The sequence below is a fragment of the Notolepis coatsorum genome (assembly GCF_963971535.1).
Source record: "Notolepis coatsorum genome assembly, chromosome: 11".
Lineage (NCBI taxonomy): Eukaryota > Metazoa > Chordata > Actinopteri > Aulopiformes > Paralepididae > Notolepis > Notolepis coatsorum.
In genome coordinates, this window is record NC_140175.1 from 53,194,487 (window position 1) to 53,212,570 (window position 18,084).

The 18,084-nt window shown below is 43.0% G+C and overlaps 1 protein-coding gene across 2 annotated transcripts in view; it reads right to left on the reverse strand.

Moving 5' to 3' along the window:
• Positions 1-18,084, reverse strand: part of tmem120b (transmembrane protein 120B) — a 48,146-nt gene that overhangs the window by 21,766 nt on the left and 8,296 nt on the right. Inside the window, exons 3-6 of one of the 2 annotated variants that reach the window (XM_084324301.1) lie at positions 14,216-14,332; positions 14,037-14,096; positions 5,076-5,171; positions 2,739-2,828 (exon numbers count right to left, since the gene is read on the reverse strand). In XM_084324301.1, coding sequence (XP_084180427.1) covers positions 2,739-2,828; positions 5,076-5,171; positions 14,037-14,096; positions 14,216-14,332 — 363 coding nt within the window. The remainder of the gene's footprint in view (positions 1-2,738; positions 2,829-5,075; positions 5,172-14,036; positions 14,097-14,215; positions 14,333-18,084) is intronic. The other variant, XM_084324302.1, reaches the window with a different exon arrangement.

Genomic DNA, 18,084 nt, shown 5'->3' on the forward strand with positions numbered 1-18,084 from the left:
AGCCCCACAGAACCCTCTAGCGGCTCAAGAGCGCCATCTGGTGGCCGATCGGCGCAATCGCCAAAGAGGATGTTACATGGACGATGTGCTGTTCGCCCATATTACTTCCGGGCACTCGCTATAGGTTCCGGCACTCTAGCTCGTCACAATACATAGTGATCCGTTGCGAATAACTCGATAAACAACATGATTTGGACGTATATACTATTATACAAGCTGGAAATGGACCCGATATTTCTATATCCCATAATAGGAAAATGTCTGTTCCACGCTCATCGCCCAACGGCGCGAGGAAGATACGGTAAGATTCAGCGTTATTTTTGAACGTGTTCGATATAAACTGCTCTGATGATCATATCACCCACACTAGATGAATGATATAACGCTGCCCACGGAATTATAAACGATCCCCCGCCCATCCGGTCATCATCAGATGATACGTAGAAACTTCTAGAAGTACGTCCAATTGAAATTTTTTATCTCGCACAGATTCCTACCAAACTGTATTTCATCATCAATATAATGCATTTGGGGCTATAAATCACGTTCTGGAGAAAGCTGCAGAAAGAGATGAAAACATACTTATACTTTAGACCATATTTTACTATGAATATGTGAATGAAAAAGTTTAACGTTGCTACACAATGAACAATACATATAGGACCTTGAATGGGCCCTAATAATGGCAATCTGGCAATAGAATTTAAAAAGTTATAGCTCTGCAAAGAAGGGGAACTTATCCATGTTAAATAGAGCTGGCAACGGATGGTATATCATGAATTTAGCCTTAGGCAATCAAAGTGTTAAGAGTTAAGACTTAGGGCTGGGCGATAAAACGATAACGATAACTATCGCAATAAATTATTTCCTCGAAATAAACATGAAACGTGGTCGCAAAGTTTCGATATATCGATTTTCCAAGCTTGGATATGAGCACACGCACTAACAACCAATCAGTGAAGGAGATGGCCGACAGCGGAAGAAGACCCGGAAGGAGAACCGGAGGTAGGACTCAACAACAAGGCTGGCTAGGCTATTTAGCTTGCACGGCGCTATTTTATATATTTACGTGCCGAGTGGGTGTGTGGTGTGAATTCTGAGGCCACGTTTATAGTAGTGTGGGGTATACAGTGGACGTCGTTGCAATGTATTGGGCGGAAGAGAGTGTTTTAGGGTCATATTTAGTACATTGTCCTGAGATACTCCGCTTGTCGGCTAACTGCTAACGTGCGCGGACTGATGACGACATCAACTCGACTCTCGGGACATTCGCCGCCGGACATTCGCCGCCGGGCATAAGAAGTTCATTAAACTTGACAGACATTATATCGACGATAATTATCGATATCGAGTTATATGAAAATAATTTTATCGCGATAACGTTTTTGGCCATATCGCCCAGCCCTAGGTTAAGTCCATGAGAGGTCATTGGCAGGTCAGCTGTAGCCATGGGCCATGAGCCACACACCTGTTACCTAATTAGAGCCATGGGCCATGAGCCACATACCTGTTACCTAATTAGGCACGAATGACTTGCACTTTCCATACAATGCATTTCAATGAGGGCAGACGCATGCCTGCATTGTCACGATGATTAAAAGCAAACGATAAGAGATGAAGCGTTGTGAAGCGCACATGAGCACTTCAAGGAGTAGGTGAAGGGTTGTGTGCAATATTGTGGCATTCCGTCGACAATTGTGGCCTTGGTGGTGATCGGAACAGAAGGGGGGAAAAGCTCAAAAATCATCGTATTTTTAGAGTGCGAACACATTGGTGTCTATGGGGAGGAGAACCTTCAAACAAATGGTCATCAGTTGAGATAGAAATGAATTCAATTCAAAAAAAAAATTATTTGAGCTCCTCCACTCTTAACTTGCAATGCATTTCCAATGGGACCGAAACTTTCCCGTTTAAAGTCGATTCGTAGCCAAACGGTGCAGTGAAACTTTCCGAAAAGCAATAGCGCTGTTGCCATAGTCAAGCCGGTCGCTTTGATAACTTTCACGTGTATGGGGCGCAAACGCTCTGGCAGGAGTTGTGTTTGCAAAATCTGTGGAATAAAGAATAAAGAATAAAAATAGTATAGATTCTAATAGTGTGGGTGGCAACCTGGCTTCGCCAGGTCACCCACACTAATCAAGCGTTGATTTCAGGAAGATCCGATAATCAGGTGAAAAATGACGTGTTTATTGAATTGCATAAAAACGCTGTTCTCACGTCTTTTCCCTGGAATTACTCAGAAGCAACCAAACTGTATTCATATTCAAAACGGTATAAAACGGAAATGTCCGGATGAAAAAAGAATCTGTTTTTTGCACGTTGACCAGAAGCAACTCACTGAGACTCAACGGTGTTATTAGACCCATAGCTATACTATAAAATATAGGTTTAGCTCTACAAACTACAACTACGTTTACATGGGGTTAATGGACGGCAAGGCCAGGTCACTTCCCGGAAGGGGCGTGGCACTCAATGTGAAAAGGAACACAACAACATTATTGGAAATGCACTTACCGTCTTCTCCAGAGTCAGACAAAAATATAGATAACAATTTCCTCTTTGTGAGTTTAGTAGAAAACTATCCGGCTGCCAGCTAGCCTAGCTTAGCACAAATTAATGGAAGCACATACGGACCACTCGCCTAGCTTAAAGCTCAGGGAGAAGTGTTTTTGGCCCGACAGCTAGGCTAGCTGGTTTCTCATAGGGCATTGTAATACTGTAGGTGTTGCGACACTCACCTGGAGCCATTGCTCATCAGAATGCTCTCTCGGATGGTCAGAGTACAGTAGTACCACACCAACAGGAAGTTGAAGAGCTCATCTGTCACACTGAACACAACACAAGCATTACCATGTGACATAAACGCTGCATACACACCTTGATCAGCCAGTCACTGCATGTCCAATCATTAGGACCCATAATATATCAGAATAGTCAATGAAAAAAATATTTTATATTTATATGTTATTGTATCTTATCATATTACTACTTATTGTTATTAGACACTAGGGCTGAGCCCAAACGTTCGAACCTTCGTTCGTTACGTTGGCCTTCGAATTCTAAATCAACATTCGAATTATAAATGTTTAATAATAAAGAAAATAATTCTTTTCGCTATTCATTCTGTTTAAACCAATGGGGTTTTTCTTCACAGTTGCAGATAAAGATTAGGCTACACTAATATTATAGTATTAAAACTGATGAGTTATATTCATTAAAGAAAGTTGATTTAATTGATTTAGTTGGGCTGGGGCTTCTCCCTGGGCTGAGTCTGGAAAGTTGATTTAATAAAATGAAAAAACTCATTTAATCAGATGAATCACTATTCAAATTGAGGATTTAGTTTGAGGATATGTATTAAAAAAAATTTAAATTATAGAAATATATAATGTTTTATTTTATTTTTAATGATATTTTCTTTTTCTTTTTTTTCTCCCATCCCAATGTTAGTCGTTATGCCAATTCCGGATCCCCTTCCTGGTCGTTGCGCACTCTACCCCCTACCATCGTTCCGGGAGGGTGGAGACTATCACATGCTTCCTCCGACACATGTGTACCCAGCCCACCGATTCTTTTCACCTGGCAGCGCGGACTCTCAGGGGCTGTCTACACGAGCGCTGGGTTTAATGTAACCGTGATTGTATGTGCGCAGTTGCACTGTTCGCCCACACACAACCGGGGTTTTGCTACACACAACCGGAGTCCAGGGTGAAGCTTTGCACACATCCCGGTTTCAGTGGGTGCGTGTGGGCATAGCAACCGAGGTTATTCCCAGTGTTTACAGCAGAGCTGTCCCAAGTAGTGTTATATGAAAATGATTGTAACAAACTTTTGTTCTTCTGTGTTGAAGAGTGTTGTGATCGACTGATGATGTCTGTTGTCGCATTCCTGACCTGACCAGAGTAAACCTGTAGCTGCAGCTAAACTCATGTGTTGTCAAGTTATTGTTATAAGGAACCCAGTCCAGACTGCATCCCCTTAACAATTGTTTGTATTGAGCCGTATTGTACCCATTCTGCAATGTGTTAAATAACGTTTGCATCCATTCATTCTACTAGCGTTAACGTTACCACATTATTATATTAGCATGTAAGCTAACAAAATCGCTGATGCTAGCCTCAGCTAGCCTCGATGCTAACTACATGGAGAATGCCATTTACATTAGCATGTAGCTAACACCGGAGATCTTTTTGTGAGACTAAACTATCCGCTCTTGGTGGTAAATTGTGTTGACGTTGGTTTTGTTTCATCAACAAATGAGGAGGCAGAACACAGTGAATGTATCCGTTTTGCTTATTGCACTCTCTTTGCTGAAAAATAAATGCTACGTTGGCTAAATGGCTAACGCGAGGTATTTAAAGATGGTGACTTTGTTGTTTTTAAGCAGGAAGTGTAGTGAGCGTTCAACCTTTTCTGATTGGTTGAAATGGCCTTCATGTCTGAACAACATCGCCACCTACTGCTTTGGCATTGTACTACATGCATATGACTTCACTCTGTGCAGGGTTTAAACCAGTCGTGTGACCCTTTAAGGTCACACGGAAGGTCACACTACCTCTCCCAGATCCTTCCCTTGCTGTGCAGGCGCCCCGACCGAACTATAGAGTCGCCGTTTACAACGACCAGGACCCAACCTCGCCGGGTTTCCCACCCGCTAACACTGCCAATTGTGTTAGTATGGACGGTCGGCCAACCCGGCTGGATTCGATCCCACTGTCTCTGTGGTGGTAGACGCTTAGTGAATTTTTTTTAATTAAAAACGAAGGTTCGAACGTCCGTTCAAAAAACCCTGACGAAGTTCGAATCCCAAAAACAGGCTTCGGGGACAGCCTTATTGGACACACACAAACTGCACCTTAACGTGCACAAACACTATACGCAAGACACTTTGTTACCATACCTCATTTTATATATATTTTTTCATCTTACTACTACTACTTATTGTTACCATTCCTGTATTCATCGTAGTTTCTAAATTGTGCACTGTTGAGTCTGAGCTCGAAACACAAAAATGTCATTACCTGCAATGCCCCTGTATTGTTGTGTATTTGACAAATAAAATAACTTGAACTCACCGATAATTGAGCAAGAAGAGGCAGGTTATGGCCCCAAACATCAGGATTATGGTCATAAAAAGCTTGAACTTCTCATACTCGTCTTTGTAGGCAAACCTACAGAAAGGAATGAAAGAGAGGGAGGATGAGCAGCTGGTAGGGGTGGGTGACATGGCATCATTAGATTGTCACTGGTTAAAATCTCATTATGATATGCCTCCACAGGGAGATTGTGATATTACACAAGTCACACTTAATTTCTATTCATAACTTTTACCACAGCAACCCTCGACACATCGTCAGCCAAGTTACACATGAAAGTGCAGAGAGCAAGCCATTAGAGGTGGGAATCACCAGAGGCCTCACGATACGACATTATCACGATACAACCTGTTAAGCCTTAAGGTCCCCCTATAGGGGTACCCTGCTTTTCTTGATCATAAATCGATCAATAGAGACCGTATTAGATCCCCAATTATCATATCATGGGGTATCATTGGAAAGCCACACTCATTGGCTACAACCCTGTGCAAAGATTTTCGAGCTCGCCAAATGATTGACAGAGCTAGAGCCCCGGGAGTGGGGGGTGGTAATGTGTACTTTTGCATACTTGGGGCACGACTCACATATCGGCATTGTAACTCGAGAACCGCTGAACAGGTTTTTGTCACCTGAAAGGGCAATCGACAGGCAACAAATAGGGCTTTAATTCTATCTATATATTGTATTAAAAGAAATGCACACCCGAGCCACTAGAGGTCGGCAAAGAATCGTCCACATGTGGGCCCTTGGATGTTAACACATTAACTGCCACGGAGTTTGCCCGTCTCATACCACTCTCTGCCACCACTCTAAGCCTATGGAGATGTTCACCTTCTTTGCAGGGCTATAACTTTTTAAATTGTATTGCTAAATTGACATTACTATGGCCCATTCAACATCGATTATCTATCGTTCAGGATGTAGGAACCTTATACTTTTTCATTCATAGATTCATACAAAAATACCGTCTAGAATATAAATATGTTTATTGTTTTCTGCAGTAATTCCTAGAACGTGAGTTATAGGCATAAACGCATATAGATTATCAACTGCCGTTTGTTGCCGATACACACTATTTCAACTGTACATGATCCTAAACGTTATGACTCATCATGCGCGGATGAACAGGGGGGGGGGGGGGGGGTCGTTTATAATTCTGTGATAGTCAGTAAATGCTTTATGTAGTATGGGTGATATTGATCAGAGCTAGGCCTGCCACGATAACACATTTTGCTGGGCGATTAATTGCCCCCGAAAATATCGCGATAAGCGATATTATTGCGACCGGTTAGAGAATTTTTTTTTTTTGGAGAAATTTATTTCCCAAAACTTTTATTTTGAAGCCCACCGCTCCGTCTTTTCCGGTGTTTTAGACTTTTATTTTGAAGCCCACCGACCGGACCGGAAGTATTGTTGCGATTATCAGGTACTTTGGGTACCAGAAAAGTCACGTGAAACACTGCAGACCACTGATTGGTCAGAATAGAGACGCGTCTCTAGGATTTCATAAGCATTATGTTTGCAGCAGGCACAAGTGCAATAAACAAAGGATACAGTCACTGTGTATTCTGCCTCATTTATTGATTAAACAAAACCGACATCAACACAATTTGCCACCGAGCGGAGAGTTTAGTCTCGCAAAAAGATCGCTGACTTGTTAAGGCTTGTTGTTAGGTTAGGTGCTAAAGTTGTGCTAGCGTTTTAGCATGGCTATCGTACATAGCGTGATCAATATAACTCGCTATTGATTGTTTGTATGAGTAACGTTAATGCTAGTAGAATAGACACAACGTGAGGTAATCACCATCCATTTTAAACCGGTTATTACCTAATGCTAACGTTAGCAAATAGACGCGACTGGTAACGTTACAGCTAACGTTAACGCTTGTAGAATAGACACAATGAGAGGTAACGTTAGCGTTAGCAGAATAGACACAACGAGGGTCTCGTTAATGTTGTTATTGATTGATTGATTGAAAACTGTGTTTACTCTGTTTGTATGAGTAACGTTAATGCTAGTAGAATAGACACAATGAGGGGTAACGTTAGCCCCACGGAGCTCCTGTGCTGTGCTCTGTAGTAAAGCCAGCGGCCCGCCTCCCAACACGGACAGTGACTGACAAGGGGCACTGGGTCCGCCTCATTAAAACAAACGCGCAAATAGCAATTAATCGCGCCCGTCAAAATCATTGCATTCATTTTAATTATCGCGGCAATTAATCGATTTATTGCTTATCGCGGCAGGCCTAATCAGAGCAGTTAATAATAATAAACAATCACGCTGAAAATGACGTCAGAGGGTGCTCCAGTAGCACACCATGTACCGCGCTGCGTTGCGGAGTACCGTGCTGCGTCACGGATCGGTTGACTCAGAGTTCGATTCCCGGACCCGCCGTCATTTGCCAAATGTCTTCCCCTGCTTTCTCTCCCGTTTCACCCTGCATCTGACGGTCATGCTTGACCAGGAAAAGCGATAAACGCTAAAAAAATGAAGAAGTTTAAAAAAGAAAAGAAAATTACGTCAGCGTCCTCTTACCTTTCGCCGATGAGACTGGAGGAAAAAGATCCCACTTATTTGACGTGGATCGACTAGATCCATTTCCGGTTTGTATAATAATAATAAACGCCCAAATCATATCGATTATTGAGTTATGGCAGCGATCCATATACACGGATGTGTGTCTAGAGTCCCGCAACAATATGTGAATGCCGGACGCATTTCCCAGATGCACGGAGATCACCAGAGATACAATTCCGGTTGTAACTCGCCGATCATCCACCAGGCGGCAGTATTGAAGCGTTGCATAGTTGTGCAGGCTCCCACTGTATCAGCCGAGGCTGGGTGAGGGAATTATGAATACCATGGCGAAAAAATGAAATGTGATCTCAATAACGTTGTACGCCGTGGAATGGCAGAATTAGTATGACCTTAAAACACGTTGTACGACGTTATTGGCGCCCAATGTGTTAAGAGGTCAATGTTTTTAAATATTTTTTTTGTAGCCAAGAGTAAAGACCATAACCCTATCAAAAACAGTAGTCAAAGTGTATATTTTCATTTTTACCGATGTTTTATAAGATTTATCGGAAATAAAAATTGATCGGAAAATGCTAATTATCGTAAAATCCGCAAGGAAATGACTAAATCCAGATTCAACCCTGCCATTGGAAAGAGGAGCATTTTCCCTATCCATAGATGTATGATTTGGCCATAATAAGGTCAAGGTCAAATATGAATTTATAATTAAAATAGATTATAATTAATTACTGCATCTACAAATCCTTCCGTTTAATCATCTTCCCGCGGTTCATTTGCTTAAGATTTTTTGTACACATGATCTCAATAAGGTGGTGAATGAGCTCAGTGAGCATTTTCTCCTACCTGTATACATTTTTGATCAAAGATGCAAAAATCATAAATCATAATTTATATTCTCCTTTTCTTCATTACAATTTACTCAAGCCTAGTAACAGACACAATATTTCTGACACTGGAAATACATACCCCCACCAGGTCCCTAGATGTTCCTAGATACCAAGAACATGCAAATTGACCTTGCAGAAGTGGAGCAATCTTCCATTTACTTAGGCATGTACCTTTAGCCGAAATACGGCTTAGAGCTTATCAGGTTAAGTCACGATACGATAGTATTGCGATACAAAATATATTGCGATATGCTGAGTATTGCAAAGTAAAACTTTGTCAACATGTTTCATCTAATAAAATAAAGTTTTCAGTCTGTTCATCTCACTTCAATCATTTTTATTGCAGCAAATGGGATTTTCTCAAGCAGACAGATGTCAACACTGTAATCCGTGTTGCATGTACCTGACAAACTGAACCGTTTGTATTACAGTCATATTCCAACTGAATGCACACAGTGTGTGTGTGGACTACTGTAGTATTACAGGTATTGAAATGAACAATGCAACTTCCTTATAAAAATAAAAAAATATTAAAAAAAGATGTGCATAATAAAATATCGATACTTGGCGTCCTTGTATCAATACAGTATCGATATTTTCCCCCACCACTACAAGTGAAAAGTTGTAGAACGTGCTCACCTCACTAGACTTGACACTGGGTGCTGTAACCTCTGATACTATACATAAAAAATAGGGAAACAAGTCCAGGCACGCACTCGAGGTTTTTCACATTTATTGCCAGCCCACCACTACAAGCCATAGTACCTTACATACACAGTGGATATCCTAGCTTAGCTGGCTACTACTTCACTTCAATAGCGTGCAAATAATAAAATGCCATCTCAGTCTCCACAAAGCCCTGGGAACATTTAAACATCCACAAATCTGGGTTTCACATGATTTGTGGAACTCCCTCTGGTGTTGTGGTCGTGGTATTCACTGACCTTTGGGACGTATTTTGACATGTACATGGGTACCTTAGTCGTGTAGTGTATCTTGTAGACCAGGCCGGCCCATTATTGATTGATTATTGCTGTACTCTGTTGTCTACTCTAAGCCATCCTAGGTTGTCAAAGTGGGCAGGGGTGAGGTGGGTTCTAGGAGTAAGGTCAAGCAGTAGTCTGACCAGTTTGTTTTGTGATGTTTTTTTTCTCCTCTCAATTTTTCTCCCATCCCAATTACCCTCTGTGCCAATTCTCCCCTCCCCTGTCTTGAACGTTGCTCGCATATGCCCCCCACTTGCCGGTTGTAGGGAGGATAGAAGCCTTGCATCACGTGTCCCCTCCGATACACGAGGAGGCAGCCTGTCGCATCTTTTCACCTGCCAGCGCGGACTCTCATTGGCGAGGTGTAACGTGTGGGAGGCTCACACTACCGCCGCCATTTCCTGTCTCTGCTGTGCAGGCGTCCCCAACCGACCTGTAGGAGTCGCTGTCCACAACGTCCAGATTACCACCCATCGACTTCCACCCGCTAACTCTGCCAATTGAGTTAGTATGACGACTGGCCCAAGCCGGAGGCAACGCCAACAGCCGGAGTCGAACCCGGTGTCTCTTGAGTTGGTGACGAGCGCAATGTCCGCTGCGCCACCCAGCCACCTTGTTTTGTGATGTTTGTATTTATTTTTTTGGTTTCTCTTCCCCCCCCCTTTTTTCCGTTTTTCTCCCATCCCAATGTTGTCGTTATGCCAATTCCCAATCCCCTACCTGGTCGTTGCGTGCTCTGCCCCCTACCGTCGGTCTGGGAGGGCGGAGACCGGAGACTATCACATGCTTCCTCCGACACATGTGTAGCCAATCCCCACTTATTTTCACCTGGCAGCGCGGACTCTCACTGGGGGAGTGTAACGTGTGGAGGACACTACCTCCCCCAGGATCCGACCTCGCTGTGCAGGCGCCCCAACCGATCTGTAGGAGTCGCTGTTTTACAACGACCAGGACCCACCCTCGCTGGTTTTTTCCCACCCTCTAACACTGCCAATTGTGTTAGTATGGATGTTCGGCCAACCCGGAGGCACCACAGCTGGATTCGATCCCACTGTCTCTGTGGTGGTGGGCAGACGCTTAGACCGCTGCGCCACCCGGCCGCCCTGTAATTTAGTTTTTAGCGCCTTTGAGGTGCTTTGGTACCATGAGGTGCAAGCATAGTCATAGTACCCTTGAATGAGTGCTCCTGCCAGAGTCTTCAGGGTATTCTTGTTTACCAGAGAGGAGATCCGGTACAAGAATCTAGTTCATTGGTTGACTTTTTTTTATTACATTGGATGCCATTTTGTCACAGGAAAGATTTGCCTCTAGGATGGAACCTAGGTATGTAATTTCATCTTTCCTTGTGACAATATTGTCACCCACTGTAACTGAGAAGCCGTCGGTCTTGCTGAGTTTGTTATTTGAACCAAAGAGAATGGACTCTGTTTTACCCAGGTGTAATGATAGTTTGTTACCCAGGTGTAATGATAGTTTGTTATCAGCGAGCCAGGACTAGATGAGATCCCTGGCCAGGTTCTTGAGGGACGCGACAGAGATTATTGCACCTAGTATTACCCACATAGTCAATACATCCATTGAAACAGGAATATTCCCCAGCAAAATGAAGATGGCTAGAGTTAAGCCCTTTAAAAAAAAAGTAAACAAGCTAGAACAGGGAAACTATAGGCCAGTTTCAATAATGAGCGTTGTATCAAAAGTAATAGAAAAGCTTATATTATATATGAACAGATCGACAGGTACATCTCTACTCACAATCTGATGTTTCAGTTTCAGTCAGGTTTCAGGAAGTCACTCTACAGACTCCTGTCTGCTATATCTCACAGACTACATCAGGAGAGAGGTAGATGAAGAGAAATACTGTGGAATGGTCATGTTGGACCTAGAGAAAGCATTTGACAAGGGCGGCTACGTGGTGCAGTGGGCAAAGCGCTCTCCACGAATACTGGAGACGCTGGGTTCGCCTGTTCGAGCCCAGCGCTCCACATTGCTTTCAGTTTAGCTGGTCGTCCGTACTAATACACATTGGCAGTATTAGGGGGTGGGAAACTGATGGGTAGGGATCGGGCGTTGTGGACAGCGACTCCTACAGGTCGGTTGGTGCGCCTGCGCAGTAGAATCAGGAAGCGATGGGGGCGGCGCCCCTCCAAAGCGCAGACCCCTGACGCTGAAAGATTGCGCCGTGCAGGTGAAAAGATGCGACTGCTGTTACCTCGAGTATCGGAGGGGACTCGTGCCATGTATGACTTAGTCCACATTGCAGCCGGCTTGTGGGAGGCAAGAAACGGCGTTCGAGACAGGGGAGGGTTGAATTGGATGATACGAAATTGGGATGGGAGAAAATTAGAAAATGGGAGAAAAAGTGGATAAAAAAAAAAGAGAAAGCATTTGACACAGTGGACCACACCATCTTGTCTAGGAAGCTCAAAGCACTAGGTTTCAACAAGGCAGCTTTAGATTGAGTCAGCTCCTATATAGAGGGAAGACAGCAGAAGGTGGATGTTGGGGGGAGTACTCTCAGAAACAAGGACAGTATAATGTGGTGTTCCACAAGGAAGTGTCCTGGGTCCAATTAAATATTCTTCCTTCTTTACATTAATGACCTAAAAGCTGCCTGCTCTTGTGATATTTTTCTGTACACCAACGACTCAGCGCTGCTCGTTTCCCATAAAGAAAAAAGTGTGGTAGAACAAACTGACAACTGAGCTTCAGAAGGTTAGAGAATGGCTAGGGGACAACAAGCTGTCCATGCACATAGGAAGACAGAGGCTATACGGTTCTAAGGCAAAGCTAGATAGATCCCCAGGTTTCAGAGTGGAGGTCGATGACACACCTATTCTTAGAGAAAGTCAGTAAAATACCATGGCTGTGTCCTGGATAATGACCCATCAGGAGAGAACATGGCACAGACTGTTCTTACTAAGATTAACAATAGAGGTAGATTCCTAGCTAGATATCTGGATCAAGAGATCTTGAAAACACTCGCAGGTGCTTTAATACAGTGCCATTATGACTATACATGTTGCTCTTGGTATAATAGTGTCCCCAAAGTCCTTCAAAATAAACGTCAAACATCAGCAAAACAAACTAGTTAGGAGCATTTTAAGGCTACCAGCTCGTACACACCTAGAGCCTACACACTACAAGAGCCTGGGGTGGCTAAAAGCCGAAGACAAAATAAAAACAGATTCAGCTGTGTCAGGTACATAGGATTGAGTATGGAGAAGTCCCTATAAAGGCTATATATTTTAGTAACTATTTTAACAGAGTCAGGGATACACACACGCATTATACAAGAGGGAGCAACACAGACATGGTGCCAGCTAAATTGAATAGTGAAATGGAAAAGAGGTCATTTTATACACTGCGGCAGTACTGTGGAATAGCATACCTGGAGAGCCAAAAACCATATCTAATGCAAAGATTCAAGATAAGAGTAAATAGATGGCTTAAAGGAGAGTAGTAATGCACCAGGTAGAGTAGGGCAAAGGGTCTTTTATTGTAGAAATTAAAATAGAGTGTAGTCTAAATTACTAGGTAGAGTAGGGCTTAGGGTTTTAGTGTAGTTTAGGATATATTTTCGAACGAGGATATAGCATATAGTGATATATGGTAGGATGTTGTATCATTAGATAGAGTTGGTAGTTTGAGATTAAAATACATTTGTATTGATTGTTTATAAGTTATTTTGTACATAATGCTATTGATTGTTTAATGCTTTGTGTTTTATATACGAGTTCTGTTCCAATGTGGTTTTGTATGTCTGCCAACAGGGACCTCGATGGAAATACGTTTTTCTAAGGACTTTAACGAGTTTAATTCCCTGACAACCTGTGTTTTTAATGTATATGATTTATGCATGCATGTTTTAAATGAAGTTGTCTAATAAAATAAAATAGACCCCAGGACAGAATTAATCGTGATAATTCTTTCCACAGGAGTGCTTTACCTGCTATGATAATCTTTACACCGAAGAAGAATCAAGGTATCTCCTGCTACTATGGGTGTTGCACGACAATATAAACCTAAGAGAAGAATCAAGGTATCTCCTGCTACTACAGGTGTTGCATGACGTGTTGCAGACAATATAAAAAAGAAGCAGTGAAGCTAGACCAGCACTCTCAGGCAGCCTGAAACAAACATGTTTCGGAATTACATATTCCTTCGTCAGTGTTATAGCTTGCTTCTTTTTTATATAATACTTAATGGGATTTCAGCACCCAGTGTCGAATCTTGAGAGCGCGGTCTAACTTGACATGTGTTGCAGACAATATAAATGGCCTCTCATGTTTCCTGCTGATTGCACAACTTTCATCATCATTACGCAGAACAGGTCAGGTGGGATGCGAGATGGGTCAGACTAGTTATTTTAACCCTGCTTTTTTTCAGCTTGGCATCTTTCCACAGAAACCCAACCTGGGTTAGCTCTGCCAATGAATTCTAATCTATGTAAAGACTGCATGAGTAATCCATGAGAAACACACTACTATCCTGGGTTATCATCAAGGCTAAAGAATGAGTCTCGTACTTTGCCTGGTTGCTGAGAAGCGTTACGTTCACATTGCCCAGGACCAAGTTCAGGTACAATCTGAAACAGAGATAAAAACAAACAAACCATATTATCCATTGTGCAGTTAACATGCAGTAAGCAACACACAGACCATTAAGACATATACTTATCATGCAGTAAGTAACACAGACACTGACCCGTTCTTCTTTGGCAGATAAGCTTCCATATCAAAGAAGACATTTTCTCGTTCTTTGATCTGACTTCTGATGTCTTTTATCAGCTCTCGTTCTTTCTCATCACACGTTGCTGCACACCTGGAAAAACAGAGGGACTGGTTAGCAGCCAATCAAGAGACAGACTGGTTAGCAGCCAAGCAGACTGTGAGACAGACTGGTTATAAGGTCAGTCAGAGACTCATTGTGCATTCGGCAGGTCCTTGTTAAGTCCGAAGTTTCTGAGTTTACCACCAGGAAACTACACTCTAAATGCAGACCAAGTGGTAAATACCTGTGGTAAACTCAGGCAAGAGTTTACAAGTTGTGATGCATCAGTGACCCTTCACCTTTTGTGGTGCAAACATACTTTAGGGTCTAGGCATAACAAAAAATATTGTTTGTTTCCTGTTGGTTGTCAGTTAAGGCCATGGGTAGGTAGAGAATTTATTTTATTTTATTCTTTCCCACGGCGACTATGGATAGGGAATTTCTTTATTTAATTAAAATGTTCACAACAACATTGATGCATGTACTCTGCCAGCATGTTTAATATCCATAATACTAAAGGTTTGACTAAGATTTCTATGAAACTTTATTCAGGGGCGCCCTTGTCGCGCGTACCATAGTGCCACGCGCACCTACGCGGCCGCCCCGGGTTCGATCCCAGCACCCGACGTTATTTGTCGCATGTCCTCCCCACCTCTCCTCCCGTTCGCCCTCTCCTCTGTCGGTCCTGCGTGACCAAGAAAAGCTGTAAAAATGCTAAAAAATTAAAAAAGAAAATTATTCAAAAGAAATAAAATTGATTTTTTTTCTTTTTTTTATATATTTTTTTAACTCATAAAATATAGTGGGTCGCACCTAAATCGGCAGGGTCGGTCGGCAACCGGAAACAAACAATTTTTTTTAGGCCCTATGTAGCGTAGCGCACTCAAACTCGATCACCTTGTATAAATTATTTGGTCACATCATGATACATTTCCGACTTCACAAGTTGACGAGGACCTCACAACCAGACAGCTGCAACAGCCCCTGTGCCCGTCAACACATAAGCTCTTATAGGTCAAGGTCACAGCTTCATGTATCCCATAGCCACCATGACCATGCACCCATACATATACGCCAAAATCAATACTCCCAACATTTCGAAGCATGAACCCCTGCCATGGTAATCCATCCCAAAAGCAATACTCCAATGCTTCAATCCCTGCCATGGTAATCCATCCCAAAAGCAATACTCCAATGCTTCAATCTAGGGGTGGCGTGGACGGTATAAACGGTATGAATTTGCGCTACGGTATGGATTTTGACTATACCTTGTAACCGGTAGAGCAGCTCCAAAATAGCAATGACGTCATGTAACCACAGCGCGACTATTTCACTCGCATTTCCCCCTAAAAATAGATAGAATTAGTCATAGATAATAGATATGTGCGAACTGGAAAAGTTATTTAGGAGCACAGAGGCTTCGCGCAGTGGGCGTGTCAACGGCTCAACGCACAATTGTCATTTCATAATAGACAGAGCGGACCTTCAATTCTAGACGCAAACAAGCTCTTCCGCCCTGCGTTTGAAGGCTGTGTGACAACTTCTCTCGCGAGTCACAGTTTCTATGTGTAATGTAAACTCTGCAACGGGTCCAATCGTCTAACATGCTTTGCATCCTCGCCATTCTGGAATGCCCACGTCGCGCTAAAACCTTATGTAATGTTAACTGTTGATCTAGCCTCAGAAAGCTAACGTTAGCTGGCTCCACTATAGCAGCCTGTCGATGTACTAGCCTCAGAAAGCTAACGTTAGCTGGCTCCACTATAGCAGCCTGTCGATGTACTAGCCTCAGAAAGCTAACGTTAGCTGGCTCCACTATAGCAGCCTGTCGATGTACTAGCCTCAGAAAGCTAACGTTAGCTGGCTCCATAATAGCAGCCTACCTTTCTATTGAAGTTTTGCACAATAAATGTTCTTAATAAAATACCTCTGTACTATGTGAAATATGTCCTAGTAATACAAGAGTACAGTAATAGCTGCCATATCAGTGTTTTACCCCTTCAGAAGCATTTATATAGACATTTTAAGATAAGTTAATATACAGTTTTTTCAAGATTCAAGTGTTTTATTTGTCACGGCATACAAGTATACAATGAAATGCGTGATATATACCGTTACCGTCTATGCTTCAAATTATACCGTGATATACATTTTAGACCATACCGTCCAGCCCTACTTCAATCCCTGCCATGGTAATCCATCCCAAAAGCAATACTCCAATGCTTCAATCCCTGCCATGGTAATCCATCCCAAAAGCAATACTCCCAATGCTTCAATCCCTGCCATGCCAAAATCAATACTCCAGTTTTTTTTGAGTCGTTTGTTTTTCCACAAATGTCCAGTTCTTCTCAGACAATTTATAATTAAATAAATTACAAGTTCTCTGAGAAGAACTGATTTAGTGATTTTCAAATCAGTTTTCAACTTTCTATGTTACCTACTGTACACCAGGCTGTGTTTGAGGCCTATGTTTCTACAATGCTGTGTTGGAGGTCTACGTTACAAACTAACCAAGCTGTATCAGAGGTTTATGTTGGAGCTGGACCTGGTTGGAGGTCTAAGTTACCTACCTGACCAGGCTGTGTTGGAGGTCTGTTACCTAACTGACCAAGCTGTGCTGGAGGTCTGTTACCTAACTGACCATGCCGTGCTGGAGGTCTGTTACCTAACTGACCAAACTGTGTCTGGAGGTCTGTTACCTAACTGACCATGCCGTGCTGGAGGTCTGTTACCTAACTGACCAAGCTGTGCTGGAGGTCCGTTACCTAACTGACCATGCCGTGCTGGAGGTCTGTTACCTAACTGACCAAACTGTGCTGGAGGTCTGTTACCTACCTGACCAAGCTGTGCTGGAGGTCTGTTACCTACCTGACCAAGCTGTGTCTGGAGGTCTGTTACCTAACTGACCAGGCTGTGTTGGAGGTCTGTTACCTAACTGACCAAACTGTGTCTGGAGGTCTGTTACCAAACTGACCAGGCTGTGTTGGAGGTCTGTTACCTACCTGACCAAACTGTGTCTGAGGTTTGTGTTACCCATCTCACCAGGCTGTATTCGAGTTCTATGTTACCCGTTGGGAGGTCTATGCTACCAAGTACCAACCTGACCAGGTTGTGTTGGATGTCTATGTTACTGCCTGAGCAGGCTCTGTTGAAGGTCTGTTACTACCTGACCAGGCTGTGTTGGAGATCTATGTTACTACCTGAGCAGGCTGTGTTGGAGGTCTATGTTACCTACCTGACCAGACTGTGTTGGAGATCTATGTTACTACCTGACCAGACTGTGTTGGAGATCTATGTTACTACCTGACCAGACTGTGTTGGAGATCTATGTTACTACCTGACCAGACTGTGTTGGAGATCTATGTTACTACCTGACCAGGCTGTGTTGGAGATCTATGTTACTACCTGAGCAGGCTGTGTTGGAGGTCTATGTTACCTACCTGACCAGGCTGTGTTGGAGATCTATGTTACTACCTGACCAGACTGTGTTGGAGATCTATGTTACTACCTGACCAGGCTGTGTTGGATATCTATGTTACCTACCTGACCAGACTGTGTTGGAGGTCTATGTTACCTACCTGACCAGACTGTGTTGGAGGTCTATGTTACTACCTGACCAGGCTGTGTTGGAGATCTATGTTACCTACCTGACCAGACTGTGTTGGAGGTCTATGTTACATACCTGACCAGACTGTGTTGGAGTTCTATGTCACCTACCTGACCAGACTGTGTTGGAGTTCTATGTCACCTACCTGACCAGGCTGTGTTGGAGATCTATGTTACTACCTGACCAGGCTGTGTTG